The 26175-nt window shown below is 36.1% G+C and overlaps 1 protein-coding gene and 1 pseudogene across 2 annotated transcripts in view; both read right to left on the reverse strand.

Annotated features, from left to right (window-relative positions):
• Positions 1 to 25226, reverse strand: part of UBASH3A (ubiquitin associated and SH3 domain containing A) — a 106124-nt gene extending 80898 nt beyond the window's left edge. For both annotated transcript variants that reach the window (XM_044666890.1, XM_044666891.1), the window contains exons 1-4: positions 25117 to 25226; positions 22630 to 22683; positions 11398 to 11584; positions 5661 to 5859 (exon numbers count right to left, since the gene is read on the reverse strand). In XM_044666890.1, the coding sequence (XP_044522825.1) occupies positions 5661 to 5859; positions 11398 to 11584; positions 22630 to 22683; positions 25117 to 25226 (550 nt within the window). The remainder of the gene's footprint in view (positions 1 to 5660; positions 5860 to 11397; positions 11585 to 22629; positions 22684 to 25116) is intronic.
• LOC123239157 lies at positions 797 to 4790 on the reverse strand (annotated as a pseudogene).
• Positions 25227 to 26175: the final 949 nt, after the last annotated feature.

The raw sequence follows: 26175 nt of genomic DNA on the forward strand, positions 1-26175 counted from the left end.
TCATTTATTTATTTTGAACCTTTACCTTCTATCTTAGAATCAATACTGTATATTGGTTCCAAGGCAGAAGAGTGGTAAGGGCTAGGCCATGGGGGTTAAGTGACTTGCCCAGGGTCACATAGCTAGGAAGTGTCTGAGGCCAGACTTGAAACCAGGACCTCCCATCTTTAGGCCTGGTTCTCTATCCTAGGAGCCACCTAGCTCCCCTGTGCATAATATTTTTTTGACAAACATCTGTAAAAAACAAAATCCATATTGGTAGCAGAGATATTCCTCACTTAAAAGAGTAAGCAAGTTAAGAAATTGTGCAAAAAAATAGAAAATAAATATTAACACTGTGGTGCAAACAAGGGAGTAAATGAATCTTCCTAGTTTGTATAAAATTAACTTTATTATCTTTCCTTCCTTCCTCCTCTTTTCTGATTTGGAAAATAAAGTAAAATCCATACCTTTGTCCTGATTTGTGTGAAATGAACATTTTCTTTAGACAAAATATTGGGAAATATTTTGAAAAATTCATTTTTTAACCTAGCCAACATGGAAGAGATAGGAAAAGTTTCATTCAAATATGCCCTCAAACATATGCTGTCCCATTGCAATATAGACTTCTTTTCCTGTTGCAGCCATTTGTGCCTCTAAGACTTCTTTTTCCTGTTGCAGCAATTTGTGCGTTCACTTCACTGTAGCAGGAGAATGAATGTCTAGCTGAGTCACCTGCCACTTCATCAAACTCCTCTTCTTTCTGCCTGCCTGGTATAACTGAGACAGCTGCAGGTGGACCGGATGGAGAATTTCCTCATTTTCTTGCTTCACTCTCTGGGGCATTGCCATTTGTAGTAGTTAGAGAAACAGCTGCCCCAATGAGCTAATGGCTGCTGAAGGTGTCTTTTCATGAATGAGGTGGGTCCTCATGACTTCTCTTCATCATCCAGTGCCTTACCTCTTTTTTCCCGTTCCTGAAAAACATCTATGTCTAATCTACTTTCCTTCATTTCTTCAGTCATAGGCTTTGGAGACTGTGCTCTCTCTCAACCAAATAGGTCTCTCTTTGTTGGGTTTCTTATCAGCTGCTGCCCAATGAAGATCATCTTGGTCCTCTATGATGATTCTCTGTGAACATTTTTTTCTTTTAAAATATTTTCCCATGTTTACATGATTCATTTTCTTTCCCTCCCCCTTCTCAGAGCCCACAAGCAATTCCACTGGGTTGTATGAATGTTATCACTTGATACCTATTTCCATATTATTCGTTTTTGCTATAAAGCGATTTTTAAAAGCCTAAACCCCAAATCACATACCCAAATATACATGTGATAAGTCATGGGTTTTGCTTTTGCATTTCTACTCCCATAGTTGTTTCTCTCAATGTAGATAGCATTCTTTCTTATAAGTTCTTTAGGAGTGTCCTGGCTTGTTGCATTGTTACTAAGAGCAAAGTCCATTCCACAATGTTTTACTTTCTGTGTACAATGTTCTCCTGGTTCTTCTCATTTCACTCTGCCTTAGTTCATTGAGGTTCTTCTAGTTCATATAGAAATCCTCCAGATCATCATTCCTTATTCCATTGCCACCATATACCACAATTCGTTCAGCGATTCCCCAATCTAGGGACAACCTTTCATTTTCTAGTTTTTTGTCACCATAAAGAGTGCAGCTATGAATATTTTTGTACAAGTATTTTTCCTTATGAACTCTTTGGGATATAAACCCAGTAGTGGTATTGCTGGATCAAAGAATATGCATTCTTTTAAAGCCTTTTGCACGTAATTCCATATTGCCTTCCAGAATGGCTGGATTATTTTACAACTCCCCCAGCAACGCATTAATGTCCTGATTTGCCACAATCTTTCCAACATTTACTGTCATATTGGTCAATCTGCTAGGTGTCTCCCTCAGAGTTGTTTTGCTTTGCATTACTCTAAGTATGAGAGATTTAAAACACTTTTTCATGTGTTTACTGATAGTGTTATATTCAAATTCTGAGAAATGTTGGATGTCACCTTGATTGACAAGGGAGGCAGTTGGAGAGATTGGAATGTTCCCAGATGCCATGAGCCAGGGGCAAAGTCGGTTGGTCTGGGAGTATAAATACCCCTAAACAGCCACCTGGAGGGGGTCTTTGGTCTTTGGTTCCTTAGATCTTTAGGTCTCTGAATCTTCCTAGCTCTTTAGGTCTCTTGGTCCCTGGGTGGTAAAGGGAGGCTGGGAGGTCTGAAGAAGCAGAGGGTGGGTAGGATCTGAATATTTCCTGAAGGCTGTGAGAGCTAGTACATCACCAACCACTGATAGTGAGAAGCTGAGAGAATAACATCCTCAACACAGCTGAATCAACAGCAGTCACTTCTCTGGTTTGGCAGTGGCCAAGCTGGATCAGAGGGGTCGTGAAGAACAAAAGCTCCAGCTTTACTAAATCAATAGCCTCCAGCCCTGAGTGATTATAGATTATAGATATTAGATTTACAGGGTCTCCAATGCCCAATCCTTATTCTGATTATCCTTTCCCTAATTATAGATCATAGATAAAGAGTGTTTAATAAGTACCTTCCTGAGTGGTATTTATATCATGACCCTAGAGGAGGGAGCAAATGCAGTCAGAAAACAAACATGATCCAAGGCTAGTCAGAGCCCAATATTAATAATTTATCCAACCCCATTTTGGACCTGAAAGGGTTACCCATCCATCTAACCTTTCAGGGTCCTTCCCTGGGCAACTGTTATTGATAGGGGAAATTATAACAACTAGAAAGGGTGATTGGGTTTGGTGTTCCCCCATCACCAGCACCTAGGGAGAATACAGAGACACATCCACCTCACTGCATATCTATATCTTCCTAGGACTCTCTCTTTTTTTATAACAATAGTTTTGATTCCTTTATCTTAAAACTGCCTATTCATGTCCCTTGACCATTTGTCAATTGGGGAATGGTTTGATTTTTTGCTCCATGAACATTCTGAATGTACATGTCCTTGTAGGATAGACCCTTGCTACTCAAAACTTTCCAATGATGTCTATCTGCAAGGCCAGCAGCTCCAGCAGCTCCAGTAGTAGCAGCATATTCTTTACTATGTTATAGGGCTGAAATTTCCATTGGTTCTGGCTCAAAGATTTCATAGACCAATTTTAACATCCTCAGGCTCTTGTGGCAATGTATAAATTATAAATGGACTGAATCTGTTCATTAAATCTTGCCAGGAATATGTGGGCATCTTTTGGGGGCATTGCTGACTCATCCTTCTTCATATCTGCTTCATAAAAGGTACCATGGAAAATTCTTGTCCTGAGAGCAAAGAGCTGATTGGCTTCCAAGTCTATAAAAGTACTAAAGCAAGTGGGAAATTTGAAAGAAGCTCAATTAGTGGAATTTCTCTTATCAGTCTTAATTTTCATCCTCTTATGGTCTAGTTTATATTTTACCACATTAATCAAAAGATGATAATTTATAAAGTAGCAATTATGAAAAGTATTATTTCCATTTGCAGTGGTTTCTACTCAAATTATACTTTTGATGTCCTCTTCAAGTTGGTCGGAACTGATTGGAGTTGTTTCCAATCAAACTTGAGCAGCTTCAACATTTCCTCCTCTTTCACACAGGTGTTTTGGATCAGAGTGTCTAAGACCAGAACCATATATGGTAAAAAAAAACCCATACCACATATTTATCAAGTCTTTTCAAAGGTGCTGGAACTTTTCTGAGGACTTCTGGGCTAGTGTTTTTATGAAGAAAACCACCACTTTTCGTATATCCAGAAATAGGTGGCAGAAGCCCAGAGTCCCATGCTTAGAAGGTGAAACAGGGACTGTTCACAACAAAATGGATCACCCATGGGAAGTGACACTGCAGAGTTTTTTCCCCACTCTGATATGGTATCTTCTTTTTTTTTTTTTGTATTGATATTTGTTTATTTAGTATAAAAGATTTGTGAGCACTGTAACAAATACAATTTTTACAAATCTATTTTGAAAAAATATGTGCTGGCTGTTTATTTTGGTTTCATACTCTAAATTACTTCATCCATCAGTTTCTTTACTTCTTTGTGTCTTGTAACTGCCCGACTCATACAGTCCTGAAGTTTAGCTCCAGTTAGCCCACTTCCACCTGGTTTGTGAAGACAACAAAGCTTGCCTTCTTCATCCATTACGACTGTTAAGGTTCCTGTTGCCAGATGTTCTTCTTCTCCAGTAGGGTCAACTATAAGTAAAGTATCATCAAATATAGCAAATGATGTGGCAATTGGATGTGTTCTAATATTCAAGTGACTTTTCTTTTTTAAATTAACTTCAGCTAACCAGTTTCTTCATTAATAATAACTGCTGGTAGTTGTACATTTTTTAAAGCTGCTAACAAAGCAAATGTGCAGGCATCCAAAATGTTCCCATCATAGTCAAGGCATATGAGAACACAATATAGAACCCATGCAAGCTTTCCATGAGAAATACACAAATCTTCCTTCTGTATTATCTGTAAATTTTCAATCACATCTGCAATGAACTGACTAGCCACTTGGGCCTCTTCCCCAGGAGGTCCAGAATGAAATCTTGATGAACACAGAGGTGGTAGATCCACATTTGGAACAATATAACCTTTATTGAGTGAATCTACTGGGGGTGCTGCAAACTCCGCTTTAACTCCACAAATTACTGTTGTATTTCCCAACTTCACTAAAGCAGAACCATCTGCAGTAGTAATTGAACCTATTTTGACAGTAGTGGTTCTGAATTCTCCAAGCTCTCTTCCATCTGGATGGTAATTCTCTTTCAAAAATCTCCTATAATACTCCAGTGGTTCCATTGAATCCAGCCGCCATGTTCATCCCACGTGCATCGCTATGATATCTTGTTAATGAAACTATGCTGGCTCTTTTTAAGTTGTTCACCAATTATTTCTTCAACAATCTTTTACATAATTTTTCTAGGCATCAACATTAAGTCCACTAGAATATGGTTTGCAGATTTTATCCTTTAATTTTTTGAAAATCATGAAAATATTTACTTTTCTTTAGTCATACAATACTTCATTTTCCACAATCATGTGAGTATTTCTGACCATGGTTCAATAGTTACATTGAACAGTTCTTTTAGTACTTTAGAATGTAGTTTATCTGATCCAGTTGACTGGAATTCATCCAACTTAACTAGAAGCTGTCATGTTATCTCCTTGATTACCTTGGGTATCAATTCCCTATTTACTATTTTTGCCTTTCTAGTACAAGTCATACTCTTTTATAGAGAAAACATACAAAATGAAATTGAGCAGCTATGCTTTCTCTCTGATTCAGATTCTCCCTCTGCCACCATCACTTAACAAGCTTTTCTTCTTTCTAATTACATCCTTCCAGATACTAATTGCTGTTTTCTATGGACCTTCAGTCATTTTCTCTTCCAAAAATAAATCCAGGACCTGTCTCTCATTTGTCTTTTTGCCTCTAACCCTTTATTTGTTGAACACATTGGCTTCCTAGCTTCTTACTTCCAATTTATCTCAACTACATGCAGGTACTAAAGCACTCATACCATTGGTTTCTTCTTCCCCCTCGTTCATTAAATGGATTTTCCCTGAGTACTAGAATTCCTTTTTATGAATTTTTTTATTTTAATATTAAAAATGAATAATTTCCTTATTGAAAAATCTCTGTAGTTTCAATGAACAATGGTATCCTACCTGCCAATATTGATGCTTCTGTTGCAAAGGACATGGCAAATTCTCGAATAACATCTGCAGAACTATCACTGATGAAGAATCCAAGGTAACTGATAGAAGAATGGAGATTCAATGGGATAGTAGAAGGGAAGGAACTCAAAATCTTGTCACCAGTTTTCTTCAGGGCTTCATACAAATATTCCACTTTCTGGTCTTCACACTAAGAGAAAACAAGTAAAAAATGCACTGTCCCTAAAAGGAATCATACAGGTTTTGAGAATACCTACCAGATAGCTATGGTTCTTACCAATCTAAGTGAGACCCTTATTGTATAATCTTTCCTCTGTGGATTCATATCATCATTGTTTGGAGTACAAGCATCTTTCCATCCATTATTCTTCACCCAAGTTAGGATTCTTTTTTTTTCTTTTAAAATTTGTAGCATCTGGTGCATTCCTCCTCACATATTAGCAGCCAGAAAAGCTATCTCTTACTGGATATATTTTTCTACAGTTTGTCACACTGATGGAGAAGAATTCATATATCGAGAAAACACATGACCAAAAACATGCCTAGAGGGCACATATGAAAAAAAATGAGCATGTGCAGTCAGGGTAATACACTTTTAATGTTTTAGGATTTCCAGTATTGGCTGGCCATGCCATAATACTGTTTTCTGTTACTTATTACCAGTGTTTCATCTCTGTTCTTTACTGAGTATATCATCTTTTGTTGTCTCTTTTAGTCATCTCTACTACCAAGTTTCTATCACTTAGGGGCTTTTGCTCTTCAGAGACATTTTCTGGGATCTTTGTTCCCATCTACGTTGGAGGAGTGACTAGAAAGCATCTCTCTGACAAAGAAAGGCTAAGAAGTCTTTTGTCCCTGGCTTAGGTTATAAGCCCCCCTCATCTTCAATGGATAGAGTGCTTGACCTGGAGTTAGGAAGATTCATCTTTCTGAAAACAAATCTGGCCTCAGACATCTACGAGTTGTGTGATCCTGGGCAAATCATTTAACCTTGTTTCTCTCAGTTTCCTCATTTGCAAAGAAGCTGGAGAAGAAAATTGCAAATCACTCCAGTATCTTTGCCAAGAAAACCTCAAATGAAGAGTCAGATGTGACTGAAACAGCTGAACATCTACCTTAGGGAAGCCAATAAAATCTAGCTATAATTAAGCTTATTTAATCCACTGTCTGTGTCTAGTACTGATTCAAAGTCCATGGCTTCTAGGGACTAGTTGATTTAGGATAAGAAATCTTTTTGTAAATCTTCTTTAACCTCTAAAAGGAATTCTGTATCTCCCCCCCTCCATTTGAATATTCTATAGACCCCCAATAAAACAAAGCTAAAAAAGGTGTACAGGAAAGGAATGCTACCAAGTACACTTTACAAACAACATTCTCCCAGCTTAGCTTCAAAATGATAAGAGAACAAAAGATGAGAAGACCTCAGTTCCCTGCTACACATAGTTCATTCAATCTGTCATCTAGCATTTACTTCATTTATTTATTTATTTAAAAAACTCTTACCTTCCATCTTAGAATTAATTCTGTGTATTGGTTCCAAGTCAAAAGAGTTGTAAGGGCTAGGCAAAGGGGGTTAAGTGACTTGCCCAGGGTCACACAGCTGGGAAGTGTTTGAGGTTGGATTTGAACCTAGGACCTCTCTAGGCCTAACTTTCAATACAGCTGCCCCTCATCTAGCATTTATTAACTACTTCTATAATACTGCTTCAGTGCTAAACCCTGGGGATACAGAGAAAGGCAAAACAAGCAATCAATCAAAGAAAAATCAGTACAGCATGCTCTTTAAGGCAACAATTATTTTTGCCTTTCTATCTTTAATGTTTAGCACAGTGCCTGGAATATAGTAAGCATTTAATAAACCTTTATTTCCTGACTAACCTGCTAGCTAACTTGGGTACTGAATCAATCTTGAATGAACTCCACCTCCCTAAAATGTCTTCTCTTTGCCTTGTTATGGACTCATCCAAAGTTTATTTTAATAAAGCAATTGAATATAACTTTAACTCAGAATCTAGGTTTCTACATATGTGGATCAAAGATTCACTCATCTTCCAAAGAAACAGCTTTACAAATATTACATAATTTGATCTCTGGGAGGTATTATTATCCTTACTTTACAGATTATGAAACTGAGCTAAACATGGTTGTGACTTGCCCAGGGTTACACAGCTAGTAAGCATCTGAACTTGAATTTGAACTGAGGTCTTTCTGATGCCAGACCTCATATCACCTAGCCCATCCACTACCAAAGTACCATCTAGCTGTCTGTAGTGAAAGGGAGAAGACATGTAGGATAATACCCTGAGGAGATGGTGGAACCAAGAGAAAGTTTTTTTAAGGCTGGTAGAGTCCTGATAATATTTGTAGGCAATGGGAAAGCAACCAGTAGATAGATGGAGAAAAGCAGTTGACAAAAGATAGAGAGTAAATGATATAATACAATCTTCAGAAGACAAAAAAATAAATAAGAGGAAAGACATAAATAGATAGTTTTGCCTTGATAAAGAGAAGGACCACACATTTGGAACAAAAATAAAGAGTGTGATTGTAGGTAAAAGATTTTGAACCATATAGACTAGGAAAGCTTAGGGAGCTCACAACACATAGACTTGATTTCCCATTAAAAAAAAAACTTGCTGAGATTAAGAGGCAGGAAATGATGCTGGAGGTACAGCTAGCACTGGGACTGGAGTCAGGAAGATCTGAGGTCAAATTTGACCTCAGATACTTACTAGCTGTGTGACTCTGGGCAAATCACTTAACCCTGTTTGCCTCAGTTTCCCATATATAAAATGAGTTGGAGAAGGAAATGGTAAACCATTCTAACATATTTGCCAAGAAAACTCCAAATAGATTCATGAAAAATACATGATTGAAATGACTAAACAACTAGAAGTGATGTTGAGGATTTAAGAATCAAGAAAGAATAAAAGAATTGTTGTTTTGTTGAGTTCTAGTTGAGATTAGAAAAAAATGAATATGCAATATATTCAATTGTCATCATACTTCTACAATAGCTTTCAGTATTGTAGTATTTTGAGAAGGCATGTGACAAGTGTGGCTTGAGCCCGAGTTGAGGATTAGTATGTGTGAACAATGATAAAACAAGAGAAGAAGAGTTTCAGGGATTGGCAGTGTATAAGTATTACTTAGGAGGAGGAACCCCATAGTAAGAGAGGCTAGAATGTGGTGGTAGATATGCATAACAATTTGTTCTCTCCCTACCTAGATTGGATTTTGATTGATTCCAAAGATATCTGTTACTTTTGGCTACTTATGTTATTCTTGTTTATCACTTAAGTCCAGAGGAAACACGTTCAAGTCTCTTATTATTATTTTTATTATCTAGTCTGTTATTATTATTTTATTATTTATAGAGCACTACAATGTCAAAGGCATTGTGCTAAAGGGGATAGTGCAAAGGTAAAATTGACTTTGAAAAGGCTTTGGCAAAAGATTAGATATGGGGTGGTGGTGAGAGAGAGTCAGGAATAAAGAATGCTGCCTGGATTGTGAATTTTGGGGATGAAGAGGATGGTGGTGCCCTCAACAGTAATAGGAAACTTTTGAAGGGTAGAAGGTTTTGGGGGAAAGATAATGAGTTCAAATTTGAACATGTATTAAAATGTATGCTGGACATTCAGTTTGAAATGACTCTTAGACAGCTGGAGATGCAAAAGTGGCAATCTGGAGAGAGGTCAGGGCTAGATCATAATAGAATAAAAAGGGAATTTCAGAGTTCTTGATCATGGAGATGGTACATTTGTGGGTGATGATGAGATCCAAAGTATAACCATCGTTGTGTCTTGAGGTGGGATGGAGGAATAAGTCATGGGATTGAGGAACTGGAAAGTTGGGGTTTTGATGGAATATCAATTTCAACATCAGTATGTTGAAGACCCTACTATGAAGGCAGGAGAGGAGGAAGACAGAAAAATTGTGAGTCAGGTATGGATCTTATTGAGGGAGGAGGGAATATCCTAGAGATCTATAGACAATAACTATTAAGATTTTGATCAGATGGTAGATATGGATTGTGCTGACTTCACAGTAAGAGAAGTTACTGAGTGATGGTGGTATAGGGAGAATCTGGTAGTGGCAATGGAGAGCAAGGAGTATTTCCATTCCCCCACCTTAATTGACCAGTGAATCTCAGGGAATGGGTGGAAGTGTAGTCAGTGGTAGAAAGAATGGCCAGGGAGTCTGTGTAATTAGGAGTAATCCAGGTTTCAATGAGAGAAAATGTAAGAATTGGGAAAGGAAAAGATTTAAGATAAAAACAGATTTGTTGTTTATGTAGTAGTCATTCCAAAAGACACAGTGGAATGGGTAGGTAGTACTTGGTTTGAGGTTTGGGATGGATTGCTTGAGGTAGATGACAATAAAGTATTGAGTAGTAGGGGGGTGGATAGGGAATGCGGTTTGGATGATGCCCTAAAGGGTTTCAGAAACACTAGAATGTGAAGAATATGACCAAGTAGGAATTCTTTTAATCATTAATTGAAAAATTTAGAGATCTTCAGTCAATAGTATTATATAACCTAAGTGATACTCTCCTTCCCCAAGGCAGGAAAAAAAAGGCTTCAAACTTGATGGTATGGTGACTCTCCATATCTCAGCAACAAGAGATGAGAAAGGCATTTCTCTTTCTGTAGGAGCCTGGAGACTAGACAGGAGATAGACAGGTACAATGGCATGGTGTCCACTTCTTTATTTCACAATTCCAGGCAAGTGTCGAAGTCAGCCAGGTGCACACATGATAGAAGGAATGTGGCCAAATGGAAGGCCTCCTACTTATCCTAATTAGATTTTTTTCTGGAGTCTGGGAATCAGGCAGGAGATGGACTCTGTGAGAAAGAAGTGTGATAGCCCTTCCTCTTCCTGCAGGACACCCTTATAGCACACTGACAGAAGTATGGTCAGATGGAAGTTTCCCTGTCTCTTTTCTCTAATTTCCACATGGATGATGCTCCTGACTCCCCACTGTGAAAGAGGTAGCAGATATGGAGTGTAAGGGGGGAGTCCTTGGAAAGGGTTGGTACCATTTGAAGTGATGTATCATATGTGGCCAAAACAGGAAATCAAAGTAGTTCAAGGAAAGTTTCCAAATGGAGAAGAGGCTTAAATGATGGTATACTGGAACAAAGCTCCAACTAATTAATCTTGTTATGATTCTGTCTATAACAGAAAAGACTTGTGGTCTTGTAAACTCTAAAGGAATTCTAAATGCACACTTACTATTCAGTTCCTATTTTTCTGTTCAAGAATTATTTGTGAATATAAACCATAAAATCACTATCCCTAAAGTTACAACTGAGAGTAAGGTGCAGATCAGGCAAATGTACTAAGAGCTATAACACAAATTAGAATATGATCTAGTGAGTAAGAGAGGTTGAACAAACTGGCATTAGTGATTTGAGGAAGGAGGGATAATTTCTCCTTACAGAAGGCTTCATGAAGAAGGGAACATTTCAGTCAGACCTTGAAGGATAATTTGGGAGGACTAAGGAATGTTGGACAAAGTATGCAAATACTTATTGGTAGGAGGAAGGAAGACAAGTCAGAGAACATTTAGTATTGCTAATATTACAGCTTGGATAGTATAGAGAGCAGTAAACACAAGTAGTAAGAAATAAAGCACAAAAAGAAAGATGGAACCATATCTTGGGAACTTTTGAATGCCAAGCTAGGGAGTTTATATTTTAGGAAATAAAGGAAACTATCTTACCGTGAAGAAGTCACAGAGTGTCACATGGGGAAAAGTTTCATGTGCTCTGTTCCTGCCACACTGACGCTTGCTTTCTCTCCAAAAATCTTGTAGTTTTTCCAGCAAAGGCCCAGTGGGACATAGGTAGAGGGCATATTCTTGAGGAATTGGGTCCTCTAAAGAAGGGTCATTGTAATGAAAATGCAACCTGCAAGGAAGAATTGAGTAATTTGGCCATTCGCAAGTCAGAGAGAGAGCCTTTTCACTCATCTTATGCAGTATCAAAAGAAAAGAAAGCAAAACTTGATCCTTAAATTTTCTCTTTCGGTTGTAATATCTCCTATGCATCTCTAGTTGTTTGAGGTCCTATCTGGAAATTATTTTTCTCTGAGATCCTATTCTGGAACTTATATAGGCAAAAATAATGCTGATTTTTTCACATTGTTGTAGTTTTCCAAAGCATTCTTCCTCATCCTAGGGATTCATCCCAAATTACAATTTTTTTAAAGCAAAAAAGTTATAATTGATCAATGTATTGAAATAAATCTGAAAAAATTGTAGTGTGTAATGTCTGTGGATTTCCTACTTTCATGAAGGGGTAGGTTGGTATTATCTTTTTCATGTCTTTTTGTTTGAGTTCTGAGGGATTTTTATAATTTTGTTAAATTTATTTTTAATTTTTCTGGTGTTTTGTTCTTTGCATTTACTTTGTTATAATTACTGAGTATATTATCTTTTTGGTTCTGCTTACTACACTCAATGCCAATTCATATGTATCTTTCTATATCTTTTTGGATTCATCATACACATAATTTATTATGACAGTAATAGTTTATTATATTCATGTTCCTCAGTTTATTTAACTATTCCTTAACTGATGGACAACTACTTTGTTTCCATTTCTTAGCTATCACAAAAGTGTTAATATAAATATTTTGGAGTATATAGGGACTTTCTAATTAATTTCTTATTAATGGCTTTCTTTTTTTTTTTTAAATTTTAAACCCTTAACTTCTGTGTATTGACTTATAGGTGGAAGAGTGGTAAGGGTAGGCAATGGGGGTCAAGTGACTTGCCCAGAGTCTCATGGTTGGGAAGTGTCTGAGGCCGGATTTGAACCTAGGACCTCCCGTCTCTAGGCCTGGCTCTCAATCCACTGAGCTACCCAGCTGCCCCAATGGCTTTCTTATAGTACTACTGCAGTAACAGAGTCTCTGGCTCAAAGGGTGTGGACATTTAGTTGCTTTATTTTGTATTTGTATTTGTATTATTTAAATTTTGTATAATTCTAGATCACTTTTCAAAATGGTGGGTACCAATTCATAGCTCCACTGATGCATTCTTGTGATTTTCCCCCTACTACCCTTAGCCCTTTTAACATCTACTATTGCCATTTTATGGATCATTTTTGCCAATTTTCAGGGAGTAAGGTAAAACTTTAGAGTTGTTTTGATTTGCATTTCTTTTATTAGTAACTTGGAGCATTTTTTCATGTGGTTGTGAATACTTTAAAGTTCTTTTGATAACTATGTTTATATTCTTGACCACTGTTCTAATTAAAATAAGGAAGAATTATCAGTCATAATAACTTATTATTTGTTTATATATCATGGATACAAAACCCTTATTAGAGAAACTTGAATCAAAGGATTTTTCCCCTTTCAATCACACCCTGTTTTATCCTAGAGGTATTAATATTGTCAGTGCAAAATATTTCATTTATCTAGTTTATATTTTGTAATTGCCTCTATCTCTTGTTTGGTTAGGAATATGTTTCTTAATCACATCTGTAAAAGGTACATGATTTCTTTCTTTTCTAGGTTTTTAGTGTGGTCTTTAATATTAAGGTCATGTACCCATTTTGGATTGTATTATGGCAAGTGGTGTAAGTTCTTTTTCTAAGTCTAATTTTTGCCAGAAAACTTTCTTGTCTTCCCAGCATATTTTCTTTTAACGTTATTGGTGGTTTTTGTCTTTCTTTTAGATTATCCTTCACTTCTGCATACTTGTATTCATAAATGGTTGTTTTCTTTTTAATCTCTTTGGTGAGACTTGACATTGAAAATTGTTGTTTTTCTATTCTGCCTATTATTTTTGCTGTTTATGTCATAAATTTTGTTCTAATAATCTGTATGTATCTTTTGAGTCACTCAGGAATGGCATATTATGGTTTGCATTTACTTTGTCATAGTTACTGGTTTATATCTTTTTGGTTCTGCTTACTGCACTCAATGCCAATTCATACGTATCTTTCTATATCTTTTTGGCTTCATCACACACATAATTTATTATGACAGTAATATTTCATTATATTAATGTTTTCATCCAGTTCCACGGAGTTTAATGTCTCATCCAATGTTGGATACTTTCTCTTTATTTTTTAGTATTTATTCATAACTTGTTTACTAGATCAGGAAGTCATATTTCCTTCTGTTGATACTGCTTCTACTATTGATTTATCTAATTATGCCAGGTCTTTGAGTTTTCTTCTTGAAATCTTTGGAAATTTTAGGTTGCCCCTTCGCCCTCTTATTTGCCTAATCATTTACTTTCTGATTCCCTTCTAATTATAGTTTTCTTGGAGTTTGGATTTCAAGGTGTCTTAGTCTTCTCTCCTGCTAAGCAATTCAATGTCCATCAGCCTAGATTTTTGTCTCAACTGACTCTGGGGGGTCAGTCCTGACTCCAACTGTATAATGTGCTCTTTCCCTCAGGTTTTGTGCAATAATGCACAGACTCTCCCACACATAACGTTCTGCTCCCTCTATTCCTTAGTTCTTTGTTCCATACCAGAAGTTCAGAGCTTTACAATGTTATTGCTATAGGGTTACTTGCCCTGTCTCTCGCTTTCCTGTCTTTATGAAGTGGTTGGCTGGGTTCTAGGCTCCTCTGGTTTTACAGGCTTGTTGGTTCCTAGGCTGTAGTTCAGAGCTTTGCAGCACTGGTGTTACCAGTTGTATATCTCAACTGGCATTTGCTCCCAAGGAGCTGTGGTCACCTATCTGGCTGTTGGGACCAGGGTAAATTTCCATGGCCAGCCTTCACTACACTTGGAAGAGAGAGAAGGGACTAGGGTGTAGGGGTGGGTTTTATTGTAAGTCTGTATCTGTCCATGAATCTGCTAGTGTCACTGTCAGTAATGTGGGAGGTGGGAGAAGGTGATTGAGCGAGCTTAGGTCAGAGAGCATTAGTTCTTGATTAATTTTTTGAACCTTCTTTTGGATTTTGGATGTCCTAGAATATGGAAATAGCTGAAGTTGTTTATCTGTTATCACAATATATCTGTTTTGGATAAATCTGAAAGATTGTAGGAAATCAGAGAAAATGTTTAGTCCTCCCTCTTGTTCCTCACATGACATCTGAAAGTTATTTTTAAGTGGATTGTATTTAAACAGTGTGCTTCTTTCTAACCTTGAGAGTTCAGAATTAAAGCAGATTGAGCTTAGATGCTCTTCAGGCGTTTCCATTTACTCTTGAAAGTTTATTCATGACTCAAAAAATAAAACATTTCTTTTTTTTTTCCTTCAAAAATAAATTCATCCCTAGAGCAGGGCAAAATGGTGCTCACAAAGAAGATTCAGTAAACTCCCATGCAACCAGGCCAAAAGTTTTTATACTTGGTATGATATGAATACCTTCTCCTCCCAATCCTCTAAAAGAGTAACTGATTACTTAAATATGAAATATTATAAGATCACATAATTTAGATCTGGGACTTGAAAGATCATTTAATCCATTCCTCTCATTAGACAAATAAGGAAACTAAATTTTAGAGACATGAAATGACTTGCCTATTTGTACAGTGAGTTAGCAAACTAAATATTAATAGACAAATATTTCTACCCAATCCTATCCTCAAGCAATGAAAGTGTCAGGTGATAGGTAACAGGGAGTTACTACTGCATACTGATCAGGAAGGACAATATTCATTTCCTTCTTACTCCTTTTTAGCCTACACTTCTGATTTAATTGCTGTAATCAACTCTCAGTTCCCTAAATTCTCTCTATCAATGCAAATCAGTAATTGTTTTACAACTCGAAAAGTTGTAAAAATTTCAAAAACTTAGAAAGTTGCCTGGGTCTTTAAAAATTAAATGGTTTGCCTAGGGTCATGGGGCTAATGTTTCAGAGGCAGAACTTGAAATCAAGTTTCATCTGTGATAGTTTCCTACATTTTTCAGTGTCTTATTTGCTTAATAGTCCTATAAGTAAATGTAAAAGAGTTAATTACTTTGGCATCTATATCTCCAAATGTCTTCTGAACTGAATGGACAATGTTAGATAGTTATTTCACCTATCTTGGCCCCACTTTTCTTGGTAGGTAAGATTATATTATTTTTTTTCCCTTTTAAACCCTTACTTTCCATCTTAGAATCAATACTGTGTATTGTTGGTTCCAAGGCGGAAGAGTGGTAAGGGCTAGGCAATGGGGGTTAAGTGATTTGTCTAGGGTCACACAGCTAGGAAGTGCCTGGATAGGATTATATTCTTAAAGCACTGATTTAGTTCTAACATTCTCTGATTTTTATGAAGGCAGTCTTTTCATATTTTTCCATTATAGCACTTTCTCAGGTTTGCTACCTGATTGCCTAGTGGCTGAAAACAATTGACAGCTGTGACAAATTTTAAGGAAAGGATAATTCTTGGTGTAAGTCATTGTGTAAGGCACTTGAAAGGACAATGCTAATTCTCCCCAGAATGCCAGAGACATTTCAAAAATTGGAGTTATGGATAAATATGCTAATTGCATTCTTCTTAGTTTGATAAGAACTGATATTTCACCAGTTTAAAAAGTTTCACACTTGAGAGTCAAGATGGCAGAGGGACAGAAGCACAGTAAGCACCTCTCCACAAACTCCACTAAATAGATCTAGAAAATACACTCATGTGAATCTTGATGGGGAAATCCCAAAAAAGTCATAATGGGTCATTTGTCTAGCCCAGTTCAGCATTGAGAGAAAGAATTCTGTGGACAGTGGGGAAAGGAGGAGGCTGGGAACACACTTTGCTTAAGCACGGCAACGCTCAACAAGAGACTGTCTATCAGGGAAAGGGGAAGGCTCATACTTATTCCAGAGTACAATGATAGGAACAGAAGCAAACTGAAAACTTTTTTGCCCACTGCCCATCTCTGGGTCACATATCAAGGATAAATCAAAAAAGGAGCCTATAATTCTTCCTTTCTGAACCGACATATCTTTTCAACTTCCTGATGGGGATTAAGTCCAGCAGCAGTCTACTTTTGTTCAGGTTAAATTCCAGGACAAAAACTTGAAGAATTCACAAGGAGGCTGGTGAGAAAGGAAGCAGAGTTTCTGTGGATCAGACCATTTGAGGAATGTTTGAAAACTTGCAGGTCCCTAGTCTCTAAGAACATAGAACACAACATCCAATATCTCAAGAAAGCAGAAGCAAGACTAATCCAAATCTTCCCTTCAGAAGTGTTGCACAGCCCACCTCTAATATCAAGTCCAAAGACATGAATTAAACTGAGAAATAAGCAAATAAAAAAAATCTCACCTTAAAAAAGTTATTATGGTGATAAGGACATTCAAGACACAAAAGAAGGGAATGACTCCCAAACATTTACAAGCAAAACATCAGAATAAACCATACTTTGGACAAGATTTCCTGGAAGAGATGAAATGAGTTTTTTTTTTTTAAAGAGCTAAGGTTTTTTTTTTTAAAAATAAATGAAATTAGAACACTTGAGGAAAAAATGGAAAAGAAATGAGAGCTGTGGAAGAAAGAATTTAAATGGGAATTCAGAGCTTACCATGAGAAGCATAAAACCTTGTACAAACAATAAACTCCCTTAAAATTGGAAAAGACCAAATGGAAGCCAATGGCAATAAGGCAATATGAAATATTTAAACAAAGTCACAAGGCTAAAAATCTAGAAGAAAATTTAAGATATCTTATAGCAACAATAACTCACCTGGAAAATAGGTCAAGAAAAAAATATTAAGAATCATTAGACTATCTGAACACTATCACCATAACCAAAATCTACTTCAAGAAATCTTAAAAGAAAATTTACCTAGAACTCTTAGAATCAGAAAGCAAAGTTGAAATACAAAGAATCTGCAGGTCACTTACTGAAAGAAGTTCCCAAATCAATAACCAGGAATAGCATAGCCAAAATCTAGAGTTTCCAGGTCAAAAGAAAAAAAATATTACAAGCAGCCAAAAAGAAAGAATAAAAAAACCAAGGAGCCATAGTTAGGATCACACACAATTTAACAACCATCATTTTAAAGGAATAGAGAACTTGGAATATGATATTCCAGAAAGTATATAGACTTACAATCAAGAATTACTTAGCTAGCAAAACTGAATATAATGCTAAAGGTGAAAGCAGACTTTCAGAGAGGACTTCCAAGTCCTCCTGATGGAGCACAGTTTGCCAAGGCAGCACCCACAGAGGCAATAGACCTAGGTAGCAACTGAAGCAGCAGCCAAGGCTTCTGGAACTCTCCACCACTGGGTGCAAGACAATAGTCACTTTGCCCATACACATAATAAGGTTTCTGTGCTAGGGCTCAGTAAACAGGAGGAAGAGAAGCATCAGCATATGCCAGCACTTGCAGTCACAGGGGAGCAGGAGACCCTAGTCACAGTCCCAAGGGGAAAAGAGTTTGGTCTCACTCACCAAAGCATAAGAGAGGAGAGAATTAAACACACTTCTCCTTACAGCACACTGAAGTGGGGGTGCAGGGTCCTCCAGAGACCTTAAGCCACTAGAAGGATCTCAGACCAGAAAAAGGTCTCAGGAATGGCCAGAGAAGAACCTCCCTGATAGCTGCCAATAAACAAATAAAAATGATATTTATGTTTCAGATCTGTATATCTCACTGATAACAACTTTGTCCACCTCAGGTCCTGGCTCACCAGTCGCCCCACATCGTCAACCCTGTTGAATTGACTCAGATTAGCTATGGTTAGAAATGGAGTCCACCTAGAGGATGAAGCTGGCTGTCCTAAAAAGGGGGAGGGGTACGAGGGAGTAGAATTCTTCCTCCTTCCCCCCCTTTGGAGCAGTTGGTCCAATAGGCTAAAACTGTTTAACTGAATCCCTTTCAGTTCAAGCTATGGAGGCTGTACTAGCTTGGTAGACTCAGGGTCAAATTGGAAAATTGACAGGGTATAATCCCACTGAGGTTAGCAACTCAGTTTAAACTATTCCCTAAACCCTAGGATAGAAAAGGTTCCAGGTTGTCTTCAAACACAGACGACTTTGCTCATAAGGAAAGGAAACTGCACCAGTGCTTATATGAATGGATCTTTTCTTCGGTAAAGTATATAGATGGTGAGTATATCCTGGTATAACTTCACACAGGCCCAGTAACTTAACGAGCGAAGGGGTTTACTATTTTCAGGAAAACAGGGTGAGGGGAAATGGTTTTAGGAATGAAAGGGAAGTAAACTGTCTAAAATCTTCAATGAACTTGTTGGCTACACATTCGGAATGTGTTTTGAACAATTTAACTTCTATCCCACTCACTAAGTAGTCTTACTTACTTACTTACTTACTTACTCCTAATCTAATGTAACTAGGTTTAAGATGGAAAGGTAATCTTGCTTGAAGATCTGTATAGAGATTAGTTAAGATGCTGCAATTGAGATATTCTACCAGTAGCAAACCAGTAAAGTAACACTCAGCCCTTGAGGTCAGAGATGAGCTAACCAAAGAGTAAACTAACTCTTCCTCCCAGTCCTTGAACCCACAAGGAGTGTGATCCAAAAGTGTCCTTGCAAGAAGGGTGACCTGCCCTTTTAGAGGGTCTCTAACTGCCCCAACTGCCCCTTCTCCTGGAGTTCTGGAGGGCACTATGGAATTCTGAGGCAGCTTTGACCCCACTTAAGATCATGGATGTTACATAGGCCCAGCAGTCTATTTACTGTACCACCTAGCTGCTTTTAATCACTAACACACTTAACCTTTTTAAACCTTTGAAATAATATTCTTTTGATTCTTTCTTACTAAGTTGTTATTGAATTTTTTAGTTAAGAAACATCTCATTGCCAACTAACCACAAGCCTGAATTGCTGAAGTGTACTGACTTAGGTCTGTATGAGATGACATGAGAATATGAGGTGATGCAGAATTATTTTAATTTATATTTTTCTTAGTAGTGATTTGTGGGATGCTTTCATATAATGATTTATTCTTTTATTTTTAAACCCTTACTTTTCATCTTAGAGTGAATACTATGTATTGGTTCCAAGGCAGAAGAGCTGTAAGAGCTAGACAATAGGAATTAAATGACTTGCTGAGGATCACACAACTAGGAAATGTCTAAGACTGGGTTGAATCTAGGACCTCCATCTCTAGGCCTGGCTCTTAATCCACTGAACCACATAATAGACACTAATGATTTATTCTTTTGAAACCTTTTCATATCCTTTGACAAATTATCTGTTATAGGAAGTCTAAGTCGTATTTTTGTGTCTCTTTATTTTACTTATTAGTCTTTTATTAGTGTGACTTGATGCAAAAATCTTTTCCTCATTTGACAGTTTCTGTTTATTCAATACTACATTCACTTTGCTTATGCAAAAGCTTTTTAATTTTATATAATTGAACTTTTCTATTTTTTCTTCATGATCAACATACTTCTTATGTCGTCAAGAATTTAAGAATTCTTCCCCTAGCCATAGCTGTGAAATATCTCTCCTATTCTCTAATTTAAAAAATCAGTTTTCTATTTATATTTGGGTTGTACTCTTTTGGAACTTATTGTAGTATGTGTTATAAGATTTTTGCCCAACTGCTTTCCAGTTTTCCCAGAAGCTCAATTTAATTTCTCAGTAAATTGTCAATCAATGGATTAATGTGCTTAAATTTTTCTTCCTGATTCTCACTTACCTACTCTGTTCCCTGATTTACTTTCCTATTTTTAAAAACTAGGATCAATAATTTTAAAATTACTTTTATTTTATTTTCAGGTTCAGATTTTCTCCCTCCCACTTTCTCCTCCAATCCCTGAGTAAACAAGAAAAATGATTTTTTACATGTATAATCAGACAAAATAAATTATCATATAATCGTATCCATACATACTTATGTGTGTATATATGTATATGTATACATATTTCCCTCAATATGCACATTGAGCCCATGACCTCTCTGTTTGGAGTGAGTAACATCACAGACCCTAAGGAACTGTATTTGGCCATTATATTTATGAGTTCTTACTTCTTTCAAATTTGTCTTTTCAATATTGTTGTCATTGTAAAAAGGGTTCTCCTGGTTCTGCTCACTTAACTCTCATTACTTCATTTAAATATTCCCAGGTTCTCTGAAACTATCACCTTTATAATTTCTTACAGAGCAACAATATACCCTCAATTTCATATACCATAACTTGTTTAGCCCTTCCCTTATTTAGGGGAAAACCACTTAGTTTCCAATTCTTTGCTATTACAAAATAACTACTACAAATATTTTTGTACATATGAGTTCTTTTCCTCTTTCTTTAACCTCTTTGAGGGTACAGATGTGGCAGCAGTATAACTTAATCAAAGGGTAGACATGATTTTATAATATTTGAACCATAGTTCTAAATTACATTTACAATTCCACCAACAATACATTAACATATCTGTTTCTCAATAGCCCATTTAGTATTTGTTATTTTCCTTTTCTGTCAATTTTGCCATTTTGATGGGTATGAGATGGTACCTCAAAGTTATTTTTAATTTTTCTAATACTATGTGATTCAGAATATTTTTAAATGGCCATTCATAACTTGGATTTTGTCTTCTGCTTATATCCTTTGCCTGTTTATATCCTTTGATCACTTCTCATTTGGAAAATGGCTCTTATTCTTATTAATTTGAGTCAGTTACCTGTATATCTTAGAAATGAGATCTTTATTCTAGAACTTGCTTCAAAGATTTTTTTCCTGCTTCTTTTCCAATTGTAATTGAATTATATTGTTTGTCAAAAGCTTTTTCACTTTACTAAATAAAAAATGTTCATGTTATTACCTCCTATCTACTCTGTCTTTTACTACATCATGAATTTTTCTGCTTTCCATGGATCTGACAGGTAATTTCTTCCATTCTCCTCTAATTTATTTATAATGTCATTCTTGATATCTAAATCATGTACCTATTTGAAGCTTCTCTTGGTATATACGTAATGAGATGCTAGTTGATATCTAATCTCTGCCAGACTGCTTTCTCCAATAGTTTTTGTCAAACAGTGAGTTCTCCTAGTAGTTAGGATCTTTGGGTTCATCAAACTCTAGGTTACTGTGCTCATTTGCTTCCATATATTATGTACCCCATCCATTTTATTAATCAGCCACTCTACTTCTTATCTAGTATTAAATTGTTTTGATGATTATGGCTTTGTAGTATGGCTTGAAATCTGAATATCAAATAGGTTTAATGATTACAGCTTTGTATTATAGTGCGTAGTTTGGTAAGGCAATATTGCCTTTATTCCCACTTTTTAATAATTTCACTTTAGATTCTAGATCTATTTTTCTTTCAAATGAATTTTGTTCTCAGTTTATCTAACACTATATTGTTTAGCCTTGGCAACTGTATTGCTATGAAAAGAAATGTGCATTTATTTCTTAATTATAATAAAAAAGCATGTATGTATATATATGTGCTTCTACACATATATGCTTTTAATCATAAACATGACAGAAAATAGTTTTTCCATAAATGATTAGGATAGAAAAGTGAAGTTGACCAACTCCAGCAAGAAAACCATAAATCTACAAGTATTTTTAATGTTTTAAAAATAAAAAAATATTTAAAAAGAAACAATTATGCTGACATTTTCCTTCCTTAAGGGAAAATAAAAATTGAGTATAATTTTTGCTGTATGAGTGACTTTATATTTCTATCTTAGAATCAATATTGATTCTAGAATTAGCTGAAAGAGCTGTAAGGGCTAGGTGCAATGATGGTTCAATGAGTTGTCCAGCTAGTTGCCCAGCTTGTTGGGGATAAAGTGAGTTGCCCACATGGCTGGGTTAGAAAATGTCTTAGGCTAGATGACTACTATTTTAAAAATCTAACATCTTAACTCTTTTTCTACCGTGACTAGCATTTAATAGATATTAGCTCTTTGTGGACAGTTCACTTTATTTTTACTTTTGAGCATCTGGCTTAGTACCATATGCAACTGAAAGTTTAATAAATACTATTCCGGAAGATAAACGTGCTGAGAGGGGAAAGAAAAACCAGTTGGGTTGCCATAAATGCAACACAAAATCCAATTTTACTCACCATTCTGATGCTTCTTCTACTGTCCTTCTTCCTGTAGCTGCCAATGCTTTTTGTCTATGAGAAATGTGATATATGATATTGATGATAACCGATCAAGATGTTTATTTAAAAGTTACAAATTTCTTACTCGGCACACTAGTATGAAAGCCTATACAATTATGGCATCAAGAATTGGTTGGTTTTCTCACTCAATTGTTTTTATATAAATGTCTGAAAATGTGTTTAAGTATAGGATTATTTTGTTGAAAGATTGAATGCCACTTCACAAATAATATTGGTACATAGCTATTATTAATAACATTTTTATCTGACCCCAATAACTCCAGAAAAAAAATGGGGCTTACACTCATCAGTACCCAAAAGAGAACTCAAAACTTTTTCTTTAGGAAATTTAGTTGCTGCATTAGTTACAAAAGCCTTTTTGATTTCTGAAAACTCACACAATTTTCTTCTAGCCACAGAGATGGATGAAGATACTGGTTTAGAATGGCACCAAGGCATTCTGAATTAATATAAGATCATACTTCTAGGAGAGTTTTGGTTAGGTCTAGTTTCTGGGAAACTATGATTTATTCTCTAGTTTTTAGAAATATTAGAAAAATTTCCAAAGAGTTAGATAGAACATGCAGTGTGAGAAGGAGGGTAATGTATGGAAATTTGGAAAATCTTGGGTGGGTGAATTCTGGTGGTGAAGTACTTTAAGGGCCAGCCAGTTTATGCTTCATCCTAAAAGTTTTGGGGCTTATTAATTATGAGAGTGACACAGTCAGACTCATGCTTTCAGAAAAACACTTTGGCACCTGGGTGCCATTGGAGTAGGGAGAGGCTTAAGGCAATTTAATTTTAGTCTAGGCCAGAAGTGATGAGGGCCTACACCAGGGTAGTGCTATGAGGGTAGAGCTAAAAAGATGTATGTGAGAATCCCTGGGAATCTCATAAAGACAAAACTTTGGAATTAATTGGATGGGGTGTGAGGGTAGTGGGGGAGAATCAAAGAGTGTGGAGTAAAAAATAATGCTGAGGATAACTAGAAGAATGGTGGTGACCTTGCCAGAAAGAAGAAATTTCTGAAAGGGAAAGATGAATTTTATTTTGGACAAGTTGAGTTTCAGACGTAAAATGTTTATTTTTAAAAATTCCTTTAAGTGTTTTGAACTCTACACATAATAGATGCTTATTAAATTTTTGTTGAGATGAACTTAAATTAAAGAAAGAGACATACACTTTTGGACATGATCAATGTGTGGATTTGTTTTATTGAGTTTATTATGGAAGTTTTCTTTTTCTTTTTTAATGTTCACTGGGGATGGGGAGAAGGGTACAATGAGATGGAAAGATAAAATCTCATGTAAATAAATGCTAATTCATTAATTCATTCATTGAGGTTGGATGTCTTTTGCTTGGGGTTAAACAGCTGCTGGATGTTAGACAGAATTTGAACTCCAAGTCTTCCTTACTCCCAGGTAGTATTCTATCCACTATACAATGTTGTCTCTTTCTGAGGCAGAAGTAAGGATATTTGTTACTGAGGTACAGAAAAAGTTCATTTGTTTTGGAAACCAATATATGGTATGTTCGCCAAATCATACTACCCCAACTAAGAGCAAAACAAAAATAAGAGTCTTATTTGTGGTCTAAATGAGAAATATTTCTTAAATTTTGAAATATATTGCTTCTCATAGCATGCTATTTAGCAGAGATGGACTCACAAACAGAATGCATTTTTGATGATTAAAATCATAGTGATGATAATTCATTATTATGGGAAGTTGTGAGCCCCAAAGATTATTTCATTCAAAACACCTTGTTATAAAGTCAAGATTTAATTTTTAAAATTTTGCCTCTGCTCAAAACAACATAACATTCTCAAAAATCTCCTTTCCAGTTTAACACAGATGCCTTAATCTAAATGAATCATATGATATCCAATAAATAATACATTATTGTAGTAACAGTGCTTCAATTTTCATTTCTGCAAAATGGAGGTTAGTCATTAATAACTTTTTGACAGAAAGCACATGTCATGGTAGATGATGAAGGAGGAACCCCAAAACCATAATGCACTAGATCCATTTGCAAGTAAACAAACTAAATATAAAACCACTTACTACTTTATTTTGGTAGTTAAAACTTAGCATTTCCAAAACCTGAATCAGTGACTCATATAGTAGACACTCAATAAATTATTTTTTAGTGATTTATGAATTACTTCTTGACATGCAAACCAATAATCAAAGAAACAAAGTATTTCTATAAGGTTTTGAACTACCTGGTGCATGTACTAAAACTATCTACTTAAAAAAAAAAAGAATGTTGTTTTCCTGTGAAAGAAAATTAAAAAGAAAGTCTAATCTTTAGTTAACTTCTAGGAAAAAGTGGTAGTAACATATACCTCTGACTTGAATTTCAAAGTGCACAAAGTTACAGGTTCTCAGAGGCAAACTTTCAGAAACTTGAAAAGCAAAATTTCTAGGGAAGAATACTCACGCTATATGTGCTGGGAACCCCATAGCCAGAAGTGGTTCCAAAAAAGGAAAAGTTTGGTCCTTAAGCTTCTTGGAGATCTTTGTGTAGAGCTGAGTTTCTTTAGCAGCCATGCCTTGCTACCTCAAGTTAAATAAATATGTTTGGTAGACTAAAATCAATAGATTTAGTTTTACAAGAAGAGAGACTGGGCTTGTTAAGACTAAACCTCACCCTTACTTGTGATCTTTTTGACTAAGTTGACATCCTGTTGCAGGATGGTGGTTTCCTCTAGACGCTTAAGAATCATGAATTCTTTTTTATTTCCTATCTTACTACATGCTTTTAGTTGAACAAGTCCATAAAGACCGTCAGTCATGTCAGGTAACATTATTTGGAAGAAAGAAAACTAAATGATTTTAACAATCACTTCCAGATTTCTTAATTTCTTACATGCGTATAGTGTGATTTTTCTTTGTAGAAGGTCATCTCAAAGCCAGTTGATTTAAATTGACCTTGTTAGAATGAAAATAAAAACTGTTAGCTCCTCACTGTATGAAACGAATTTGAAGTCTGGCATTCTAACAGATCCAGATTCTAGCCCTGTCTAAAGTCCACAGGAGATTAATAAGGCAGAAATCTCAATCCAAAGGGAAGAAAAGAGTTCTGTCACTCTGAGAGATAATAGGACTTTCCAGATAGAAGATAGTGGCTGAATTATACAGTAGTTTATTGTTTCTCAGCCCTAAACACAGTTCAAGGTCTTATAGAACTCAAACCATAGTGGGCAGCAATTATACTTTTCCATGGATCAGAACACTCTGGGAGCCACTGAAAGCTTGCAGGTACCCACTCCAAGCTGTCCCTGACATGCTGAAGTAACACAACAAAGAAAGTTGCAGCAGGAACAACATTGATCTTGCCTTCAGATGTACTACAGTACATCTTAACAGTAAGTTGAAAGTCAGGAAGTAGGCCAGAAGAATGAGTAGACAAATAAACAAAAAGAATGCCTCCACGAAAAGCTATAAGAGTGATGGGATGCTCCAGACCCAAAGCCAGGAGAAAGTAATGGCTCAAAAT

This window comes from Gracilinanus agilis, chromosome 3, assembly GCF_016433145.1.
Source record: "Gracilinanus agilis isolate LMUSP501 chromosome 3, AgileGrace, whole genome shotgun sequence".
Lineage (NCBI taxonomy): Eukaryota > Metazoa > Chordata > Mammalia > Didelphimorphia > Didelphidae > Gracilinanus > Gracilinanus agilis.